Genomic DNA, 23576 nt, shown 5'->3' with positions numbered 1-23576 from the left:
TGAGACAGAGAGCAATTGAGGAAGACACTAGACTTCAAAGTCTGTTACACACACACACACACACACACAGACCACACCACATCACACACACAGACCATACCACACGTACACATACCACACACATACACTACACACATACACACACACACATACACACACACACACCACACCACACCACATCACACACACAGATCATACTACACGCACACATACCACACACAAAACTACACACATTCACATACATACTCACATACACACACACACACACACCCAGACCACACCACATCACACACACATACCATACCACACGCACACATACCACACACATACACTACACACATACACATACATACACACATACACACACACACAAACAACTAAATGTCTGATAAAAGCAAGTTATTAAAAGCAGATAAAGCTTTTATCTAGATGAATTATGTATATAGTATGTATGTATGTACGTATGTATGTATGAATGTATGTATGTATGTCAGTTTTTGTGGTGGTGGTAGGACCAAGCTGATGGGTTTAATCACTTAGGATTAGTGGTTATTCTATTATCAAAGTCTTTACATTTGGACCCCTTTAAAATATATAGAGCAGAGGGAGGGGAGGGGGAGGAAGGGAGAGAGGGAGGGGGAGAGGGAGAGGGAGAAGGGAGGGGAAAGAGAGAGGGAGAGGGAGGGGGAGAGGGAGAGGGAGAAGGGAGGGGAAAGAGAGAGGGAGAGCACCACCACAAAATATGGCTTGTGGTACCGCTCAAAGCCGCAGAGGCTTACAATAGAACTCAGGAATCTTGCTCTTTTTCCAGTCCCACAGGCACACGTGGTCTCCCAAAGAGCCTATGGGAGGTGAATGAGTCCCATAAGAATAGAAGTTTCAGGGCTGGGCTAGGAATGGGAAGGAGAATCCTGAGCCAGGGAACAGCATTGGAGCCAAGCGGCAAGGCAGTTCTGAGCCTTGTCACCATGGCTGGCTACTGGCCAAATCCGGAGGAGCCTAGTCCTGTCTGCGTATCTGAGCTTCCTCGGGAGGGAGGAAACAGTTAATGTCTCAGGGCAGCTGCAATCAGCTAGGCGTGGCTCTCTGGTTTGACTTGGGCTACACAGATCCTGAGCCAAGGGACCGAGGAAGGACGCCTTAGTCTGCAGAGCCTCCAGATGGCTGAATTGGATCTAATTGCCCCAGGGCCTCTGACTGGGGTCACTGTTCACCCTTTGGCCCCTCTCGGCCCAGACCCTGTGTCAGCTATCCCAGTAGAAAAAGAAGATGCGGAGCCTCTCAGCAAGCCAGGCGACGAAAGCCAGGACACCCAGGGGCAGGGTCGTGACCCCGCAAAGCTCGGGGCTCCTGGAGATGAAGAGGAGGGGCAGATCCTGTGTGACTTCTGTCTTGGGGCCAGCAAAGTAAGGGCAGTGAAGTCCTGTCTGACCTGCATGGTGAATTACTGCGAGGAGCACCTGCGGCCACACCAGGAGAACAGCAAACTGCACAGCCACCAGCTAACCGAGCCCACCAAGGACCAGGATCTGCGCACCTGCCCCGCGCACCACAGCCCTTTGATTTCCTTCTGCCACACGCACCAGCAGTGCATCTGCCAGGAATGCGGCGAGGGTGAACACAGAGGCGACAGTACTGCCTCCCTGGATGCAGCCCGCAGGAACAAAGAGGTGAGTGGGGGGGGGGGTCTCTCCACCTGGGAGGGGCCGGTGGGAGGTGGTGTCCCCAGGGAGAGGTCACACATGCTGCCTTTTGTGGCTCTGTGGATGCCAGTTTGTTCGGAGTCAAGAACTTTAGCGGCAGTGCCTGGGTGTTGGTCCCGTGTAAGTGAGTATCTATAGCCGCTGGCTTTGGAAACAAAAGTGGGTCACTGTCCCCATCTCGAAGTCCCTGTTGCTGTGTTATTGTCTCTGCCCTTGCGGAGGAATTTCCTGCTGTTCCTAGTTAGAGTTTAGTAATGTGTGTTTGGGTGTGGGCTCTAGAAGGTTAGCCTCAGGAGGGTGGTATTTCCCTCTGGCAGGATCTGTTAGGCATACACATATCAACCCATGAAATATAAACCTTGGCAGAAGGCCAGGGAAAAAGAAGAAACCTCAGACTTCATTTCTCTCTTTTTTTTTTCCTAACTGCAAAACCACAAAAGAAGCTAACACAAAATGCTGCATTCAAGTTAAACAAAACAAAACAAAACCTGCCAAGATAACAGAATTTGAAACGCACACTGAAGTTAATGCCAAGGACGACTTAACTTACTGGAAAATCAAGGCTCCTTACCAGATAGGCTGTCAGGAGTGCCCGTGAAACACTGTGCTCAAAGTCTGAAATTTTACTTCTATCAGATAAAGAAACCATTTCTGGAGCTCTGCTCACCTTTGTCCTAAAGCCAAGAGCTCAGATGAGACCTTGGGGGTGGACTCTGCAGCTTCCCATGTTTCGTTTCTCCTACTTTCCCCAGTAGGAAGTAAGGTTGAGTGGACCCACAGGTCCTGGTTCTTGCTCTTGGTGCCGTTGGTTGGCACACTCAGAGTCATTTTGTCGCATGTGTTCCTGGGCAGTAAAGGAAAGTGGTATCTGGGCAAGGAACTTTCCTAACCAGGGATTTCCTTTGTGCCTATACCAGAGGTAGACTCTCCCTAGCCCTGATGGGTATAGTTTTGCAGAGTTCAACACTCCAGATGCTAATGAGTCACTATTTCCGGCCTGGGAAGCCACTAGTCATCTGTTTCTAATGTTTCTGGTATCAAGGGGTGTTCTATAAGAGAAGTCTGGAAATCAACAAATACATCAAAAGAAAGGGCCCCGCCCAACTTGAAAATACTTTTTGTGGAATTTCCCATCCTATATTTTATTATTAGGTGAGGACTCCAAAGGTCTCTGTTGTACTTGTTCAAATGTACATAGTTGATGAGCAAGGCGTGGAAACTTCTGGAATGCCATGTTATTGGAGAAAAATAAAGGAAGACCCTTCATCTGTTTTATATGTGGGTGTGCATGCATGTGGGTGCATGTATGTGAATGTGTGTGTTGAGGCGGAGGTTAACATCAGGGATTCTCCTCAGGAGTTGTCAAATTAAAAAAAAAATCTCACTATACTCAAAAATATCCTATAAGTGTGCAATGAAATATGATTACATGTATTCCCATATAATCATATTTTCTCCCCCAACTCTTCCATATTCACCCAGTATGCCCTCTCTCAGCTCAATCTTCTCCTCTTTCTTTTTAAATATATCCTAATAAGTTTAGTTAATGCTGCCTATTTGAGCGTGGGTGTGGGGTTGTCCATGGGAACATGGGAACCCTGCCAGACCATATCCTCAAAAAGAGTGATTCCCTCTCCCTCAGCGAGTATCAACTGCCAGCAGCTCTTTGTTCTGTGTGAGACAGGGCCGGCTTTCTCATCTGGACTGAAGCTAATCAAATAGGCTGGACTTGGTCAGCAAGACCCAGGGAGCCCGCCACCTGTCCCTGCCACCCCAGCACTGGGCTATGAGTGCATAATACTAAGCCTAACTGTTTTGTAATCTGAAAATCTTTTAGATTTATTTTATGTGTATATTTTGCCTACATATATGTTTGGGCACCACCTGTGTGCCTGGTACCTGTGGAAGTCAGAAGGGGCTGTCTGCTCCCATGGGACTGGACTGTGGGCTGATGTGAGCTGTCATGTGGGTGCTGAGAACCAAAACCCAGGTCCCCTGCAAGAGCAGCAAGCGTTCTTAATGGCTGAACCATCTCTCCAGCCCCCAGCTTAAAAAGAATTTATTTATTTTTATTTTATGTATGTGGATGTTTTGTCTGCATGTATGTTTGTGCACCACTTGCATGCCAGGTGCCAGAAGTACAGACCGTTGTGAGCGCCCCCCCCCCCTCGTGGGTGCTGGGAGTCGAACCCAGGGCCTCTGGATAGTAGCCAGAGTCTTAATGGCTGAGTCATCCCTTCAGTGCCCCCAGTTTTTTAAGATGTGAGTTCTGATTATTGAATTTAGTTCCTCATTCTTGTGCAGCAAACACTTTACTGACTGAGATATCTCCCCGGATCTAAACAACAAAATCATCACATACACACTCACCCAAAAAAACCTGGCATATATACATTAGAGACATTTGGCCTCAGCATGTTACTATCTCTCTGGATATAGTATCTGGATTTTACTATTTTCTAATTGGAAAGCCTATACATGAGCATTTTTAAAAAAAAAAATCTCTATCAAATAACGTAACAGAGTAGAGAGGAAGTTCTCCACCCCAATTCTAGATCCCACATCCTTCTTCTCTGATCAGAACATCTGTTTGGCTCCTTCAGAAATGCTCTGTGCCAACACAGATGCAGTATAAACTGAAGTATAGGTCACCTAGTTTACCGTGGAGACTTGGGTAGGAGGAGCAGTGTGGAGCACGTACAGAGCCCCAGATGTGGAGGAGCAGTGTGGAGCATGTACAGAGCCCCAGATGTGGAGGAGCAGTGTGGAGCACGTACAGAGCCCCAGACGTGGAGGAGCAGTGTGGAGCACGTACAGAGCCCCAGACGTGGAGGAGCAGTGTGGAGCACGTACAGAGCCCCAGATGTGGAGGAGCAGTGTGGAGCACGTACAGAGCCCCAGGTGTGGAGGAGCAGTGTGGAGCATGTACAGAGCCCCAGATGTGGAGGAGCAGTGTGGAGCACGTACAGAGCCCCAGGTGTGGAGGAGCAGTGTGGAGCAATATGGAGCTCCAGATTAGACCTCGTAGGAGAGAGAGCTGTACAATACAAAATGACGCATGCTGGCTGAGAGGCGGTGGGAGGTGCAGCCTGGGTCATGGACCCTTCTGCCTTTTGCTTTGCTTCAGAGAGGTGTGTCCTTTGCATCCTATTTCCCTATTGTCAGACAGGGGAGGGGGCAGCAAGTTTACTTAGTAGGAACAGTCACACTCTGGGTGGCTCCACCAAGTCTTAGAAGTCAAAAGATTTCTTGCAAGGAGCCCAAGAGGCCAGATCAGAGGACAGTATCTTGAAGAGACAAGCACCATTAGGCTTATTTTGAAAGACATATTAGATATATCTAAGGTTCCAGAAGCCAAGAGTTCCTCTCAGCCGGTCCACACCCCCTGCATTTACTAGCTTTCTGAAGGTCACTTTGGAGCCAGTCAGGGCTAATAAACTCATGCAGGCATGTTGTGTAGAGGAAATGACAGAGCAGGGTCATCTGGGAGGCACAGAGTGACATTTCTGTCAGCCATGTGAGCCATTTCTGAAATGCCCACGGATACTACCAGTTAGACTGATGGATGAAAACTGGGGGGCTGAGAGCTGGATGCACCTGATCACTTGTCTCATCTGGATAAACTTGCAGAGCCCAGCTGTTCCCACAGGGAGCTCAGGGCTCCTATCAGCTCTGATCAGCTTCCTAAGTCTCCTTTTTTATCTTGTCAAAAATCTCACCTGCCACCACGGAAATGAGATATCCATCTTTCCTGCCTTCTGTGTGTGTGTGTGTGTGCAATTTGGGTTCCTGGGACCACTTTTGTTATTTTCTCTGCCCCACAAGGTGTGTGTGGTCCCCTCCTGCTCCTCAGAGTACATCTGATGAGGTTAGGTGGGATGTTGGCTGTACCGTGTATCCTCAGAGAATTTGGGCACAGGAAGGGAAGACACATGCTGCTATTTCATGGCATGCCAAAGGGCTGGTGAAACACAACTGCTGTGTGTTTGAAAGAGGGAGCTGGACTGGAAGTGATGTCAGGGCAGTGCTCCTGGAGGAGGGAAGGTTGAGCTAAGTCTTGCCTAAGGCCTTTAAAGACCACTAGTGCCAGCCTAGCTTCAAACTTAACATTGATTCCAGATGGTGAAGATGGACCCTGACTGCACAGTTCCCATGAAGAGAAGGTATCGACCATTCGCGAGAACTGCAAGGTTTTGAGTTTGTCTGGAGAACTGTCAGCCAGCATCACCCAGTCGTTTGCAGGAAGACAATAGGTGGTATAGGGCTACTCAGGAGAGCGCTTTCTCACAAAAACCCCAGTGAGTACCCTTGGGTCAGTATTACATAACTTGTTTGCTCACAAGCACCAGACTATCCCAGACATGTTTTCCAAGAGCCAGGAATGTGTGTGTGTGTGTGTGTGTGTGTGTGTGTGTGTGTGTGTGTGTGTGACTTAGTCCACCTCACTGGCATGCGGCAGGTCCTGATCCAGTCACTGAGGGATGGAGTCAGAGTCCGGGTCTAACTCTTACGATACTAAAAGTGAAGTCTGCCTTGCGGCAGATAGAGTAGACAGTACGTGACTTGGCAAAGTCCTACAGCCAGGAACAGGGTCTTCACACCCCAAGTCCCGTCCTCTCTCAATGCTGTTCCAACCCTGTGCTGTTGTGTGTGCCACTCTCTCTCAGGCAGGGTGTGCCAGGGCCTGGGATGAGTGTGTGGCTGCTGCTCTCTTAGGGAACCCAGAAGTCAGTCTACGTCAGTCTATCATTTTCTAGGAACAGGAATAACTGGAGAGACGGGGCTCCAAAGCTGCCCCACCTTGCGTGGTAATTGGGAGTGTTTCCTTTGTGGTGACTCAGAGCTCCTCATTTGGTACACAGACATTCCTTTCTCCTTTTATGGAAGTCTGAGGACAGAGGGGAGAAACCCCTTGTTGGACACCCAGGGTCTCCCTGTAAGGCTTGGGGGGATCACGGCTTAAAATCAGTCTTGGGGCCACCACTGCTCTGATGAGCCGGGTTGCTAGGCATGCTCTGTGTACCATCCAATTTTTTTAAGCAATCAGTTCACATTTCCCTCCTTGTCCAGAATGGGTCACTACATAAGATTCCAAACTTGCCCTCAAACTGGTCAGGCACCCCTCTCTCCTCCCCCTGCCCCAGCACCTCACTGCTAGGTACCAGGTCTCAAGTATCAAGGGTGTGATCCCTAAAGTGCCCTCCGTTCCACTCCAGTGACTAAGGGCTTGAGCAAAGGTTGCCTGCCTGCTCCCCACAATGTCCCAGTGCTCTGCCTATCGCTGTTTCCCCCAGTGTGTGTGTGTGTGTGTGTGTGTGTGGTGTGGTGTGTGTGTGGTGTGTGTGTGTTTGGGGGGGGTTGGAGGGAGGTGTGAAATTCCCCGAGGCTTCATGGGGAAAGAGCCAGAGACTTAATGACTTTAATTTATGACTTTTGAGGTCTATTACTTTTAAACACAGACAGAATCTTAAATCCCATGCCCTTGTGGACACAGGAAAGTGGCAGTGACTTTGAAGTTTGCAACGGCTTAGGTTCTCTATGTTGACAAATTGGTTTTTCTTGGCAGAAGAAGGTGTTCTCTGAGCCCAAGGAACAAGAGTGAAAGGTCAAGGCAGGCAAACCCAAGATTCCCAGGGAAGCACGCACTCTGGCTTGGCCAGGGGTGTGTGGAGGGGAGAACCTGCCTGCGTGGGGTACGGCTAGAAATCAGCTAAGGCAGCAAGCAAGGTGATTATTGATAACTATAAAGGTGACATTATTGACGCTACTCATAGTGTACCTGGCTCTGTAGAGTTCTTATTACCAGACCTAATTTTATTTAGTTCACTATCTCATACCCTGAGGAAGTAGGCATTGTATCCCTATGCCCCAGGTAAAGAAATAGATATTTAGAGGCATTATGTTGTAAAATAATGAGAAGTGCATGGCTGTTGATTGATTGCTTTCTCAGTGTTGTGGCGGGACACCTGAGGAAGGCAGAGGTTTTACTTTACAGTTTAGGAAGAGTGCAGTCTGTCATGGTGGGAAGGCAAGATGGATGGGACCCAGGGCAGCTGGTCATGTTGAGTCTGCAGTCAAGAAGCAGAGAGCAAATGCTAGAGCGATGACTCAGTAGTTCAGAGCATTTGCTGTTCTTCTAGAGGACCCAGGCTTGGTCCCCAGACCCACAGCACATATTCAAAGACATGGGACTCTGGGAGCCGTCTCACATTCAAACCAGAATGTTTTATCCATCCTTGACCTCCCACCCCACAGGCACATGGCTGTATCACACTGAAAAATAAGTTGGTCTAACTTCAAAAATCCAGTAGTCTTTAACAGTTCCAGGACTGTTAAAAAGTCCAAAGTCTCTTTCAAGTCTTAACTATGGGCCTCTGTATGATCAACACACAGCTTACACAGTTCTGATATACAAAGCACAGAGTAAACATTCTTACTCCAAAGGGAGGGATGGGGCAGGACAAGGAAAAAACTAAACCAGAGCAAGGTAATGAATATATACCACATATTATAATGTATATTTACACATACACAAACACGCACACACAAGCACATACACAAAGGGTGAACAGGTGCTAGTGGCCTCCTGGGACTGAACTCAGCATGAGCCAACCACCATGGCCCGAGACAAATGCTGCGCTGGGATGTAGGTCACTTATGCCCCACTGTCGCTACCTTCTGCCTGTGCCCTGAGAAGTTAATTCAGGATGAATTCAAAAGTAGTAGACTAATTTGTTTGGCAGAAGAAATCTCAAGACTGACTAACATTCAGGCTGAGTCACACACAGAGAGAAGATATTTAATAATTTATATATATAACATATATTCTCTACATACTAGTATGATATTTATTATATATAATAATATGTATTTTATTTGACATATTATGTATATTTGTCACCCCTATTCCAGGCTGCACACATCGGTTTTTTCCTGGGCAGGTTGCACGCCAGGCCTGCAGCTTTCCTTAGAAGATACCCTATGGTTCTGGCTTTCATCAGGTTTCATCTTACCTTCACACAGAGTCCTCTCAGGGACTTCTTGTAAAAAGTCATACTGCCTCACACGCCCAGCCACACTAGCTTTCTGCTGTCCTGCTGCATCTGTCATGCTCTCAAAACTGGGACCACATGGTTGATGCTGCCAGGCTCTCCTGCCAGCTCAAGGTGTGGCTTGGTCCCCTTGAATGACAACCCTAGTAGCCTCTCTGTTTGCCTTGCTGGTTGAATCTTCTAAAACACATCACCAGGGAGTTGTTTCTGAGCAGAGTACCCCTGCTATGACAATTCCAGGCTAGTCTCTCTTGTTTCAAATATAGTCACATTTTCAAAAATTGGACCTTTTGATGGGAGGTCTTGGTCTTAAGGCATGTTCCCTATGTCCCATGCAGAGCACGAGACGCCTCTCTAGTAGGGAGAACCCCTTTAGCTGTTTACAGATGATTTAGAATCCACCTGTCTGCAGCTTTCATTTCTGCTACTTTCCTTGACAAGTTACACATTTTCCAGACCGTGTTGTTCTCCCTCCTCCCTCTTCTCCCTTCCCCCTCCCTCTTCTCCCTTTCCTCTCCCTCTTTCCCCTCCCCCTTCCTCTTCCCCCTCCTTTCCCCCTCCCTCCTCCCCCTCCCCCTCCCTTTTCCCCCTCTCCTCTTCTCCCCCTCCCTCTTCCCCCTCTCTTTCTCTTCCCTCTCCCCTCCCCCCTCCCTCTTCAGACCTGGATGAGTTACCACAGTGAGCAGTAACATTCAGACTCAGCCTGAATGTTAGTCGGTCTTGAGAGTTCCTCTGCCGAACAAGTTCATCTACCACTTTTGAATTCATCCTGAATTAACTTCTCAGGGCACAGGCAGGCAGAAGGTAGCGACAGTGGGACATGAGTGACCTACATCCCAGCGCAGCATTTGTCTCGGGCTATGGTGGTTGGCTCATGCTGAGTTCAGTCCCCCAGGAGGCCACTAGCACCTGTTCACCCTTTGTACCTCTAGGCCAGCTTTTGAGATTGACTTAAAGGTCATGCTCTCCTTTCAGGAGAGAAAGGCAGGGACATGAAGGACGGAAAATGCCAGTCCCCTGGGGACTATTTGTACGCCCTGTTTTCTCTCCTCCTTAATCCCTTCCTTCTCCTTCCTTAGGTGGACCTTCGGTGCATGCAGCTGGACCTGGAGCAGAAGCTCAAGTTGAATGAAAATGCTATTGCCAGGCTCCAAGCCAACCATAAGTCTGTTTTGGTAAGACTGGCTCAGGTCACCTCTCTGGCTATTACTTATTTGGCTGCCGCTGTCGTTTGGGGTCGTAGGACGCGGGTCTGAAGACCCAGCAGAAGTCTCAGCAAATGAAAGGAGTAGGCACAGTCAGCTGCATTATGAGGTGCCTTCACTTTACCAGGATTTCTTATAAAATTGGCTTAAGCAGATTGAAGAGATGGCTCACTGGTTATGAGTACCAGCTGCTCTTTCCGAGGACCCAGGTTCAATTCCCAGCATCTACACAGCAGCTCACAAATGTCTGTAACTCTAGTTCTAGGGAATCTAATGACCTCTTCTGGCTTCCATGAGCACCAGGCATGTGATACATAGACATAAATGCAGGCGAAAAGCTATACATATAAAATAGTAATACAGATCTTAAAAATTGACTTAAGTTTGTAAAACTGGCAAATGTTTACCTTTTAATAATATGAAGTAGGCCCAGATTAGTCTTGAACTAATAGAGTTCCTAATTTTATATGTGCATATTATTTCTCTCTTTCCCTTTAATTTTTGCTTTTGACAGAATTTCGCTTTGTAGCCCACAGTAGCCTAGAACTCACCATATAGAACAGTTAACACCAAACTCTTAGCAATCCTCCTGTGGTAGCCTCCCAAGTGCTGCTGGACACACACCACCACATCAAGATTGTATATGCTTTCTTAACTAGGAGGAACGTATGTATATGTGTGTGCTTGTGATTGGAGGTGTTTAAGCCTGAGTTTCAGGGACTGTGTGTCCCCTGACTTCTCCTATCCTACGAGGGTGATCTGCTGGAAGCGGGAGAAAGAACCAAGAACTCCTAGATCTGTAGGTGGCATTTGGTAAGGCCAACGCTATGACAGGATGCTTAGCTTTAGTCTCTTCTGGTTTGTAGTCAACTTCCCAAAGTAAGTTCTATAAATACCTCTCATTGATGACAAGCCAAGAGCTATGACTCAGAAGAGAATGTAGGGCACGTTCCCTATGGCCATGAGTTGGCAGTATCATCTTGCATGCTGAGAATGAATGATTCTATGCATCTGTCTGTCCACATTCATCCATCCTTTTTCCAACTACTCACCTGTATACTCACCTATCACTTATTTATTTATTTACATGCTCATCCACCCATCCATCTATCCATCAATCCACCCATCCATCTACCCATCCATATACCCATCCATCCATCTACCCATCCACTCACCCATCCATCTACCCATGCATCCACCCATCCATCCATCAATTCACCCATCCACCTACCCACTCACTCATACATTTATTCTAATCTACTACCTGACTTAATTTCTGTCACCTGAATGTTTATAACCAACTAGCTTCTGAAGGTTAAAATCTTCCTTACTAATAATTGTTAGATCACAGGCCTTCTAACTACTGTGCATTCTATGTCTCCCAGAAACCAGCTCTATCTCTGCAGTCTCTCCCTCTTAAGACACAGAGCTGATAAGCCTTCCCTCTCCCTTACAGCTTCGGATAAGTTTATGGTCCTACTATGTGCTTCCTTCTATTCAGTTTCTTTGGCATGGAGGCTAAGTCAGTCAGGCTAGGTCACAGTGTGGTACTTAGCTCTGACTCCCATGCAAACCTGCAGACAAAGGAACTCCGTATGTTCTAGGAAGAAACTGATGTGCCTGTCTCTCTCCAGGGCCTTCTTGCCTGCCTGTGGTCACAATGTGCACACTGTGAAGAAATCTAAGTAGTCTCTCATGTGAGAGGTCAGAGCTTCCTCTATATGGACCATTTTTTCTTTCTTATAGGTGTAATTTCTTTCAGAGAGAGAGAGAGAGAGAGAGAGAGAGAGAGAGAGAGAGAGAGAGAGAGAGAGAGAGAGAGAGAGAGAAAACAGTTCTTCTAATGTTCCAGAGACTTGATTGGAAAGACCTGGATGATTTAAAGAATCACACAGGTCATTACCTTGTTCTGGCTCTTTAATTTGATCCCTTATTAGTTCATATAATGACATGGTGGCCAGAGAGTTATTGCAATGGCCCTCACTACAAAGAATGTGGAGACACACAGAGAGGTGTTAGAACCTGCCTTGGCCTCTTCCTAATCGACTGGTTGGGAGAATCTGCCATGGTGGTTTCCTTGGCCTGAGAATGATTCATTGACTGCTGGGCATGCACACCATCCTCAGGTTTTTAAACCATTAGCTACTGACCACTTTGTTCGTGTGTGTGTGTGTGTGTGTGTGTGTGTGTGTGTGTGTGTCTGCACAGTTTACTGGTCATAGTTAGGGACATAATTAGCATCCATCACACATCTCATTCACATGTAAATTTCTCAGTGGGATGGTTTCGGAAGGCGGGGCCACAGCAGGAGTCTCACCCATCCTCAGGTGCTTCCCTTCTGCTAGCCTTCCTCAGGATGATCTCTGATGGATGTGCTCTTGAATTTTGTCTTCAGACTAATGCATTTAGCCTCACATCATTGTTCTTTTATGAGGAACCTACATGTTGCAACTATGGATTATGGATTATTATTAAATGGATTATGTTCCTCTGCCATGGCACCCTCATTTGGATTACCATGTCTTTTTCCATTTCTGGATTTTAGAATCTGTTTTAAAAATGGCCAGGAAGCAAAGAGGCCAAAGCCAAGCAGTGTGGCACTGCATGGGCCTTATCAAACACCACTTACTAATCTGGGAATTCTTGACTCTTCTTCCAGCCTCCAGAGCATGAGACTAGTGATTTGCTCATAGAGAGCATTTCCTATGCACGATAGAAGCATCCCAGGGCACCAACAGTTCCCAAAACTCGGAATAAAAAAATCTCCACGCACATATCATGTAGACACACCCTGGTTTCAGAAAGCTAACACAAGCTTGTTGTGGTGACCCACAGTACTTGGGAGGCCGAGACAGGAGGATTGCTGAAAGTTTAAAGCCAGCCTGGATAGGGATTGGGCAGAGCATGGAGTCCCTACTTGCTTCTATGACCCATGACCCCTACTGCTTGAGGGTGGGAGTGGTGAGTGAGCCAGAGAGCTGGGATGAGTTCCCATCCCAGGGCTTTTCTAGGTCTGGGCTGGAGGAATTTGGAGAAAATCTGTCCTGTGCCCTCTTTCTTAATGGTGCCACAGTGTGTTTGCTTCCAGCTCTGTCCAGCTGCCCCAGCATAAGGAAACTAACAGATAACGAAAAGGCTGACATGCAGTGAGCATTCCATACACTCTCCAGGACCCTTTCCGGGGTGTGTGTGTGTGTGTGTGTGTGTGTGTGTGTGTTTGTGTTTGTGTATGTGCGTGTATATATGTATGTATATGTATGTGTGTGTATGTATATGTAGTTCTCTGTGTGTATGTGAGGTTGTGTGTATGTGTATGTATGTGTGTGTATTTCTGTGTGCATGTGTGTGTTTGTGTGTATGTGTGTGTATGTATATGTATATATGTATGCATGCACACCATGTGTTTTCTTTTTTGTGACATCAGCTGTAGATCAAGGGCAGATTGGAGACTGTGTGTTCTAGTGTTGCATTCCAAGGTATAGCTTAAAGCAGGCAATGGTTCTCCTATCTGCTGCCATCCTTCCTTCTTGACTTAGCTCTGCAAAGGTGTTGGCTCCCACAGACACTGGGACAGCCCTTTCTTTACCAGGTTACCCATTTTGAATGGCTGTCTTCCTAGAGAGAGGGGTACTTGTGGCCTGATGCCTGGCTCTGGCCCTCAGTCAGGAAGAATAAAAAACAGAACCTGAGAGTGAGCTCAGATATGTGTGAGGTAGGGGTGTGAAAGATGCTGAGGCAGGTGGAGACTGGGCCGTGGGCTTTGCAGTGGGGATACAAGGGTTGGGGCAAAGGAAACACTATTCGAGACTTTTTCAGGAAGTTCATCGGTTCACGTGCAACTGCTTGGGTGCTTCAGTCACCAACACTTTTTAAAACCGTTGTGAGGGCTGCCTGCTAGAAGGAAATGGAGGAGTCATGGGGGTCCCACCCCCTAGAAACACTGTCATCTCAGATGTGCTTTTGACTTAGGCAATGGCCTACTAAACAAGGCATCACAAAATGCTGAGAATGCTTACACAAAACAGCCCAATCATTTCTCTCTTAAAATGCATTTATCAAATATACTGAATACTGGTACTGCCCTTGTGACAATCAGTATTCTTTCACAGATGGTGGCCTAAGACCATCAGAAAACTCAAATATTTACATTATGATTCATAACAGTAGCAGAAATAGTTATGAAGTAGCAATGATAATAATTTGATGGTTGGGGGCTCACCACAGCTTGATGAACTGTATTAAAGGGGGTCACAGCATTAGGAAGGTTGAGAACCACTGAATCAGTATATACCAAGCCATTGGCAACACTGTGTGTGCTCTTCCTGAAGGTGCAGAGACTTGTGGAATCAGGGGACCCTCAAGGCATCTGGCCTGAGGCACACCTGTGAATGGGACTGTCTTTTCATACAGGGAACTGTAAGGTAGGGGAGTCAGGTCTTGATTTTTCAGTATATACCAAGAAGAGTATATCTATCTATTTTCCCAGGAATCCAGAATTTCTACAAGAACAAAAATCTCTTTTATTGTCTGGTGTTCCTTAATCTTTGGACTTCTTGGCTTCCTGGTTGTGAATGTTGAGTTTTGGCCAAGCTGGCAGCCTCTGTAACTCAGTCTTGTTTGCTTCCTCCTCCATCCTCATCAGGTGTCAGTGTCAGAGGTGAAGGTGGTGGCTGAAGAGAAGTTTGGGGAACTCCTCGCAGCCGTGAGGAAGGCCCAGGCTGATGTGATGCTCTTCTTAGAGGAGAAAGAACAGGCTGCACTGAATCAGGTCAATGGCATCAAAACCCACCTGGAGCACAGGAGCATCGAGATGGAGAAAAGCAAGCAGGAGCTGGAGAAGCTGGCCTCCATCAGCAACACCGTGCTCTTCCTGGAGGTACGGAGGCGTCCGGCCCGAGACGCACCTGAAAAAGGGATTGTCTTCTTATACAGGGAGCTGTAACAGCACGGGAGTCAGGTCTTGACTCATCAGAAAACATCCAGGAGGATGTAATCCAGGAGGGATAGAGAGGACTGCTCAGAGTGGGGGAGAGGCTGGAAGGTGCCGGAGTTCTAGATGCTGTGTGTGCCAGATGGAGAACACCTGCACAAAGACAGGAGTGTGAGAAGTCACGGCTGCTTTAAGGAGCCACAGCACTTTGACAAGGAGTGGGTATGGGACGATGAGCCTGGCAGGGCCAGACAGGGAGGCAACTGTGAAGGACTTAAGGAGGGGAAGTGAGGAGCGCAGAGATGCAGAGGTTTGCATGACAGTGTGAGACTGGATGGAGAGGCTGTTGGTTTTCAGACAGGGCTGAAACTGAGGAAGGCTTAGGAAAGGGAACGGAACTTTCCATCTCACAAGGTATCACTGTATACAAGAGGTATAAACCAGTTAGCTCTAGGTCTCAAGAACCTGCTGACTTATAGGATAACACTACACATGGTCCTAGATCTGACTTTAGATACCACTGTGTAGCTTTAAAAAAACAGTCACCCAAACTCTCATGGGGTATCAAATTCTTACTTAGCAAAAAAAAAAAAAAAAAAAAAGACAGGATGGAGTAAATAATGTGCACCTTTTCTTTCAGTTTTATTTTAAATACAAACAAGTCCTTGCTTTTGTTTTTGAAACAATGACCTTCTATTTACAGAAAGCTAAATACTTATAGTGAAAAAACAGAAATATATGAAAGAAAACCAACCAACCAACCAACCAAACTGCCTATAATCTTAGTATCCAAAGGCAGGCATAGTTAATTTTTCATTGAGTGAGAGAAATGTACCAAAAATGAGAGACAAAACTATGGACAAGATTTCTTGTTCTTTCCATTGGTTTGCTCTGCAATTTCAAAACATAAGAAAAAAAATGTGACGATTTGATTCCCCAGTCCATGGGATTCTACCAGGATCTCTTCTAAAAAGTGTAAGAATAATTTCCCTTTCTTCTCTGTTTGTAACTCCTCTTTTTCTTCCTTTTCCTCCTACCCTTCTTCCTCCTCCTCCCTCCTCTTCCTTTTCCTTCTCCCCTTCCTCCTCCTCCTCCCTCCTCTTCCTTTTCCTCCTCCCCCTCTTCTTCCTCCTCCTCCCTCCTCATCCTTTTCCGCCTCTTCTTTCTCTTCTTATTGAGATCTCATATATCCTAGGCTGGCCCCTAACTCACTATGTGTCTGAGGATGACCTTGAGCTTCTGACCCTCCTGCTTCTACCTCCCAAATGCTGAAATTATAGGTAGCAGCCACCACACCTGATTTATGCCACAGTGTGGGGCCAAACGCTGGGCTCCATGCATATTTGGCAAGCACTCTGATCAATTGAACTACATTTCTAGCCCCTGTAATGTTATTTTTAAGATAAAAATTTTAATATGCATAAAATATATTTGAGGGAAACGTAACTTAGTTTTAAAATGTAGTGAAAGGCAGGTTATTTTTCTACAAATAAAAATTCAGTCAAAGTGACATTTATTTATTTAGACAGGGTCTCGCTATGCATCCCAGGCTAGCCTTAAACCTCCTCTTGCGACAGCCTACTGAACGCAGAGATTACTGGAGTGAACCATAATTTACACTGACAGTACCTGTGTTTTGCTTCACTCATTTGAAGCACAGCATCAAATCGATATACGATATGGAAGTGCTTCCCTACAGAGCTGTAGTTTGGACTTCCCTTCTGCAGGTCTGCCATGGGGTAGCAGAGTTCATTCCTGCCCTATCCACTCTGCTATTTAAAGTTTCATGTGCACCTGAATAGTAGTAATGTGTCACACATGGAGACAACCTTCCCTGGTCCTACATTGGTTTTGAAACCTAAGTAGCTTAATGTGACTTAGTGATGTATAAATAACTTCTAAATTCTAAAGCAAAGTGCAAGAATAACAATTGTGTGAACTGCTGACAGTGGGTTGGTGCATTCTTTAGAATGCAACAGAGTGGCCAACTCTTCCATTGGGGCCACAACTGTACCTAAGCTATGTAAAGAGAATGGATTTAGGGAATTTCAGAGGTGAGGATGTTCTTACTTAGTCTGAGTTGTGTATTAAAGCTGTCTGTGGTCATAGATCTCTTGACTTTAGGAGACCCTCTTTCCCACTTGATTTTGAGAAGTCCTACTTCCTTCGTAGGATCACAGCGGTTCTAAATCTTCCTTACACTGCAATCCTTTGTTTTTTTTTGTTTTTTTTTGTTTGTTTTGTTTTGTTTTTTGAGACAGGGTTTCTCTGTGTAGCCCTGGCTGTCCTGGAACTCACTCTGTAGACCAGGCTGGCCTCGAACTCAGAAATCTGCCTGCCTCTGCCTCCCAAGTGCTGGGATTAATGGTGTGTGCCACCACTGCCGGCTACTGCAACCCTTTAATACAGTTCCTCATGTTGTGGTAACCCTCCCAACCATAAAATTATTTTTGTTGTTACTCATAACTGTAATTTTGCTACTGTTATGAACTGAAATATATATATTGGATTTTTGGATTTGGTTTTTTCGAGACAGGGTTTCTCTGTATAGCCCTGGCTGTCCTGGAACTCACTCTGTAGACCAGGCTGGCCTCGAACTCAGAAATCTGCCTGCCTCTGCCCCCCCCCCCCCCAGAGTATTTGGATGTCCTGGAACTTACTCTGTAGACCAAGCTGGCCTCGAACTCAGAGATCCTCCTGCCTTTGCCTCCCAAGTGCTGGGATTAAAGGTGTGCGCCACCACCGCAGATGAACTGTAATATAAATATCTGTTTTCTGATGGTTCTCTAGGGGGGTCATGACCCACAGGTTGAAAAACATTTGTCTAGAAGCATAGAATACTTTATGGTCACTCTCTCTCTGTGAAGCATGCACTGCCAGCAGCCCATTTCACAAAAGCAGAAAGAGACATGCCAAGGAAAGTCGCCTGATTTCATTTCTCTCTCTGCAGGAGTACTGCAAGCTTAAGAAGGCAGAGGACACTGCCTTCCCTAGCGTTTACATAGGGCTGAAGGATAAACTCTCAGGCATCCGCAAGGTCATCACGGATTCAACTCTGCACTTGATCCAGTTGCTAGAAAGCTATAAGGAAAAGCTCCAGGAGTTTTCCAGGGAAGGTGAGGTGCTTTCTGGAATGGTGGTGAGGAAAGGAGAAATCTGGGAAGGGTGGGAAAACGACCTATTTCAAAGCCTTTTTTCGGCTAGGTCACTCACTAGTGATTCTTATCCTGACTTTATTTTATAATTGCAACCTGAAGGAGGTAAGTTGGCCTCCTGTACATTGCATTGGCATTTCTGTGACTTGGTTCTCAGGCTGCTGATGTCTGACATGATGCTGATATGACACGGATGCGGCCGTGAATTCTGGGTCATCCTGGAGTCGTCTCCAGCAGGGGTTATCTGATAAATTGAGTGTGCCCAGGTTCCCAGGCACCAGACCCTGAAGAAGCCTGGGGAACAGCAGCCCAATTTCTTGGGTTCTCAAAGCCACCTGGACAGATATTCATTTACAACTCTTTGATTTTTTTTTAGAGGAATATGACATCAGAACTCAAGTGTCTGCCATTGTCCAGCGCAAGTATAGGACCTCGAAACCTGAACCTAGAACCCGTGATGAGTTTCTTCAATGTAAGTTGTGAAAGGCTGCCCCATTCAGACATGCTGATGGCAGCGGAATGCTTTGCCAAGGCAAGAACCACCACTTCTTATAGAGGATTAGCATTCTTGTAACCTCTCATCTCTTCCTAAATGATACACATTTAAGCTTTTAATTGAAAGTTTTCTTCTTTTTGAAATAAATTAAAAATTAAAAAACAGATTAAAAATCCCTACATATTCCCCTATCACCCAGTTTCTCCAAAATGTTGACATCAGGCAGGAAATTAGCATTGCTGCAATATTAGTAACAACATTGCAGAATATTTTTTTCTGGCTGCCTTAGCTACTTTTGTATTGCTGTGATAAAACATCATAACCAAGGCAACGAATAAAATAGAAAAGAAACTGTTTATTGGGAGCTTACACATTCAGAGGGTTAGAGTCATGACCATCCTGACTGGGAACATGGCAGCAAGCAGGCATGGTGCTGAAGTCGAAGCTAAGAGTTTACATATTGAGACACAACCTCAAGGCAGAGAGAGAGAGAGAGAGAGAGAGAGAGAGAGAGAGAGAGAGAGAGAAGAAGAAGAAGAAGAAGAAGAAGAAGAAGAAGAAGAAGAAGAAGAAGAAGATAAGTGTTTGAATCTTCAAAGTTCATCCCCAGTGACACATCTCCTCCAACAAGCTCACACCTCCTAATACTTCCCAAACAGATCCACTAACTGGGGATCAAGGATTCAAATAAATGAGCCTTTGGGGGCCATTCTCATTCAAACCACCACACTGGCCTAAAGCTGAACCCAGGAATACAGATGTGTCCATGTGTTCTAGCTTCCTTTCTGTTGCTGTGATAAACCACTTTGGACAATAGTAACATAGGGGAGGAGAAGATTTACTTCATCTTATGTTCTGGGTCACAGTCGTCATTAAGGAAAGTCAGGGCAGGAATTCAAGGCAGGAGCTTGAGGCAGGAGCCGCGAGGGACTAGTGCTGCGGCTTGCTCAGTCACAGCCTTATGCTTAGGTAGTGTTCTGATTCAGCCTAGAGGTGGAACCTCCCTCAGTGTGCTGGGCCTTCCTGTATCAATTACTATTAATAAGCTCCTCGCCTCCAGTTTGCCTACAGACCTATGTGATCGAGGTGGTTCTATTGAGGCTTTCCTCTTAGGTGTCTCCAGGCTATGTTAAATTTACAATTGAAGCTAGCTGGCGCCCTTGTTTCCTGGATCCTTGCTAGTCTGCACCAATCCCTCAGGCTTTCTTTACATTTCAAGATTTGGACTTTTAAAAAGTCCTGATCATTTGCTATGTGGCTCGTTTTTTAAGTCTGTGCCTCTAAGATCTTTTTGTTACTGCCTGGATGTGCTCTGGAAGCATTTTGTTTTTTGACACAGGGTCTCAGTGTGTATGTAGCCCCAGGCTGGCTCTCCCTACACCTCTTGCGTCTGCCTCTCAAGAGCTTCAATTAGAGACGCATGCCAGTGCCCAGCTGTTACCCTTTTCAAAAGCACTGTATTTCTAGCACCCACACGGGAGCCCACAACTGTCTGTAATTCCAGGTACAGGGGATCCAACATCCTTTACTGGCCTCTGAGGGCACCAGGCAGGCACGTGGTACCCATACATACATATAGGCAGACATTTATAGACAACAAAAAAAGCGTGACATTTCTAAGTGGTGCTTTGTGGTAGAATAGATTCATGAGAAAGTATTATACAACACATACTGTGGACTTGAAAAAAGGAAGTATCCTCACCACCTATAAACAACAGCAATGAGTACGATATACCATGTGAGGTTATACATTAACTGGCCTGCATTAGCCATTCTATGGTGTATACGTATTATAAAATATCATGTTGTATATAACAAATACAAACACCTCTTTCATGTCAATCCAGAACTTCAAGTGAGAAGGTCCTTCAGGATAGTCCACACATTCATGAAGTTTCACCTCCCAGATGAAGGGACTTCCCCTGTAGCCAGTGTTCATCTTGGTGACGTCCTTCTGGATATGCCAGTGAGGCCTGCTTCTGTTCGATTCTGGGGAGCAACCTCTGGCCCACCTTTTTCTCTGGCTATTAGGGCTCACAACTATCTTGCACTCTTGTTGCAATGCTGCTTGGCCATACATGTTATTCCCCTGTTTCCTTTCAGAAGCACATGTATATTTTAGAGAGAAACATAATCAATGCCGTATACCAAATGCCACTTGGTTTTAGAATGAAAAGCTAAGGATATCTTTGTGTAATTTGTCTTTATAAGTGTTTTTACACACATTCAACATTTTGAATATTATTTTAGGTAGTAATACAACTTATCTTTTGAGATGTTATTCTTATTGATTGTGGACAGACTTATGACAGACACTATTCCAGCTAAGATTTGCCTCTGGCTTAGATGCAGGTGATGCAGGAGTCTTGGAAGGAGTAGCTCGAGTCTACGGGACCTCCTGTTGTCTGTACTGCAGGAGGAATGAGGGCAAAAGAAATGAGTTTGCATGTGACTGGAGTGGTTGTGCGTGAAGGTGCTCTAATTAGTTGTTGGGATTGCATTTGACAGCATGTCTAAGGCTTTACCATATTAAATGCTGGTCAAATGTGTAACAAATGAATGAGTGGATCAAATGTAGGTATACGAGGACTTGAATCTCTGAGCTCACCTCAGATCTGCAGAGTAGTGCCGGACTTTCTGCGTACAGTCTATGAATAAATGAATGAATGAGTTAATTTCTTTATTCAGCTCAGATGTTACAGCAGGTGACAATCAACTTGAGCTTCAGAAAGCTTCACTGGTTTTTACCCATCTCTTTTCCTAGGGAAGCATTGGATGGGTAAATAAAACCAAAAGATGGGTGTTTTCTCTTCTCATCTATGCCTTGTGTGTGTGTGTGTGTGTGTGTGTGGCCACTTGGGTTTAAAGCTGTCCTCTGTGTTTCCTCAGATGCATGTGACATCACATTTGACCCAGACACAGCACACAGGTACCTTCGCCTGCAGGAGGACAACCGCAAGGTCACCAACACCACGCCATGGGAACACCCTTACCCAGACCTCCCCAGTAGGTTTCTGCACTGGCGGCAGGTGCTGTCCCAACAGAGCCTGTACCTGCACAGATATTATTTTGAGGTGGAGATCTCTGGAGGTGGCACCTATGTTGGCCTGACCTGCAAAGGCATTGACCGTCAGGGGGAGGAACGGAACAGCTGCATTTCTGGAAACAGCTTCTCCTGGAGCATTCATTGGAATGGGAAGGAGTTCACAGCCTGGCACAGTGACACAGAGACCCCGCTCAAGGCCAGCCCCTTCAGGAGGCTCGGTATCTATGTAAACTTCCCAGGAGGAACCCTGTCCTTCTATGGTGTAGAGTACGATGCCATGACTCTGGTTCACAAGTTTGACTGCAAGTTCTCGGAGCCGGTCTATGCTGCTTTCTGGCTGTCTAAGAAAGAAAACGCCATCCGGATTGTGGATCTGGGTGAGGAGCCCGAGAAGCCATCTGGGTCCTCTGTGGAGGCTGCTCCGTAAGATTTTAGGATCTGCCTCCCAGACTTTGATCTCTGTGACAGCTGGGCAGCAGATGGTATTTTAAGTTAGACAGAGATGCCTGCTGATGGTAGTTGGCTTCAGAAATTGTGTGGGTCCTGAATGAACTTTCCTGCCTGCTTCTCAAGACAGTTCTTGCATGAATGCAGAAACTCTAAGGCACCAAAGCCTCTCCTCAAATCTTCTAGTGATGGTCTCTTGTCTGCTCAGGTGACTGTCACCCTTCGTCCAGAATTTTCGACTGGGGATCTTCAAACCATAACAAGACTGCACAAGGATTGTAATAAATCACAAACACATCACTGTGTAATTCTTATGTCCTGGCCAGCTTTTGTGGTGCTTTCTCTGTGTTAGTTCATGTTATCTTCATGGGATAAATGCTTATATTGTCCTCATGATACACATTAGGGGATAGTGGCCAGGATGGTCAGATAAATTGTCTTGTTACCCAGTAAATGGGGGTCCGAGCTGGGATTCATATCTGTTGTTTAACTTATGACTACGTTATGCTTACCTCATTAGATCATGAATGTTATGCATAAGGGGTAAACCACATGCTAAACTGCATAGTCAACAGTGTCTTCAGCATCCCTCTTAAGAGTTTGTTTTTTTTCTGCATGTGCCAGGCTCAACTTGGTCATTCAGCCCTGCACCATCTGAACGAGCCCTCATCCCCCCCCCCCCCAACATCAGCAGCAGCAGCAGCAGCAGCAGCAGCAGCACCACATAATGGTTTTGAATAGCAAGATTTAGAATAAATGTTTTAGCGAGGTCCTTTTAAGAGGAGTAGTCATCCTTTCTCCTAAGGTTACCCAGAATTCATGGACATGTCTATTTTCTTGCGCAAAGGGATAGTTCCTCAGGTACGTGGGGACAGTACCCACCTCTCCCAGGAGCTATGCCCGTGTGCTTGTGCTAAGTCGATACTTTCTGCGATGATCCCATTTTCCCTTGTCACCCTGTTGATGGCTTCATTCTCCTTTAGACAGATGATGAACATCCATCAAGCCTTTATGCACACCATCTTCAGATGCATTTCTATTGCCCTAACCTGAAGTCGCTGGTGGGCTTTACCAGAAATACTTCCGTTGTCTTTTCCCATGACCTGTGTCAAGGTAGATCTTCCTGCTCAACCCGACTCGTGATCTTTTCACAACTGTGTGTTACTTTAGACTTATTTGGCTTGATTCTAAGACTCTGCGCCTTTGTCTCTAAGAACTTAGATGCTTTTCACCTGCCTCCTCATGTCTCTGCCTTGCACTGATACTTTCATGATCTAGTGCATTACCTCTCCTTCCAGCAGAAATAGTTCCCCTGCAGAGTCAACGGCCTTCTCTCAAGTCTAAACCTGGGTTCAGACTTACTCAGATTATTCAGATTATGAGGTTCAGCCACACCCTAGTGTCTCAGGAGAACAGTGCAGTGGCAGGGCTTCCTGTATGCCTGTCTTTCCCACTGAACAGGATCAAAGAGCTTTCCTTTTCTTATCTTTTTTTTTCCTTTTCTTTTTTTCTTTTTTAATTTGAGATAGGGCCTCACGATGT

The 23576-nt window shown here is 46.1% G+C and overlaps 1 protein-coding gene across 1 annotated transcript; it reads left to right on the top strand.

Annotated features, from left to right (window-relative positions):
• Positions 1-917: 917 nt before the first annotated feature.
• Positions 918-22719, top strand: Trim16 (tripartite motif containing 16). Its single transcript, XM_052196642.1, has 6 exons — positions 918-1670; positions 9835-9930; positions 14603-14836; positions 17841-18006; positions 18422-18517; positions 21431-22719. Exons 1-6 carry the CDS (start codon positions 1161-1163, stop codon positions 22012-22014), a joined length of 1686 nt encoding a protein of 561 aa, XP_052052602.1. The 5' UTR covers positions 918-1160; the 3' UTR covers positions 22015-22719.
• The last annotated feature ends 857 nt before the right edge of the window (positions 22720-23576 follow it).

Source organism: Apodemus sylvaticus, chromosome 10, assembly GCF_947179515.1.
Source record: "Apodemus sylvaticus chromosome 10, mApoSyl1.1, whole genome shotgun sequence".
Taxonomy (NCBI): Eukaryota; Metazoa; Chordata; class Mammalia; order Rodentia; family Muridae; genus Apodemus; species Apodemus sylvaticus.
The sequence above is the reverse complement of the archived record's forward strand: the minus strand, read 5'-3'. Positions and strand labels throughout refer to the sequence as shown.

Coding starts and splice junctions, on each gene's coding strand:
- Trim16 (XM_052196642.1), top strand. CDS start 1,161: ATGGCTGAATTGGATCTAATTGCCCCAGGGCCTCTGACTGGGGTCACT. Junction 9,931..14,602: donor CCAACCATAAGTCTGTTTTG/GTAAGACTGGCT, acceptor CATCCTCATCAG/GTGTCAGTGTCAGAGGTGAA. Junction 14,837..17,840: donor ACACCGTGCTCTTCCTGGAG/GTACGGAGGCGT, acceptor CTCTCTCTGCAG/GAGTACTGCAAGCTTAAGAA.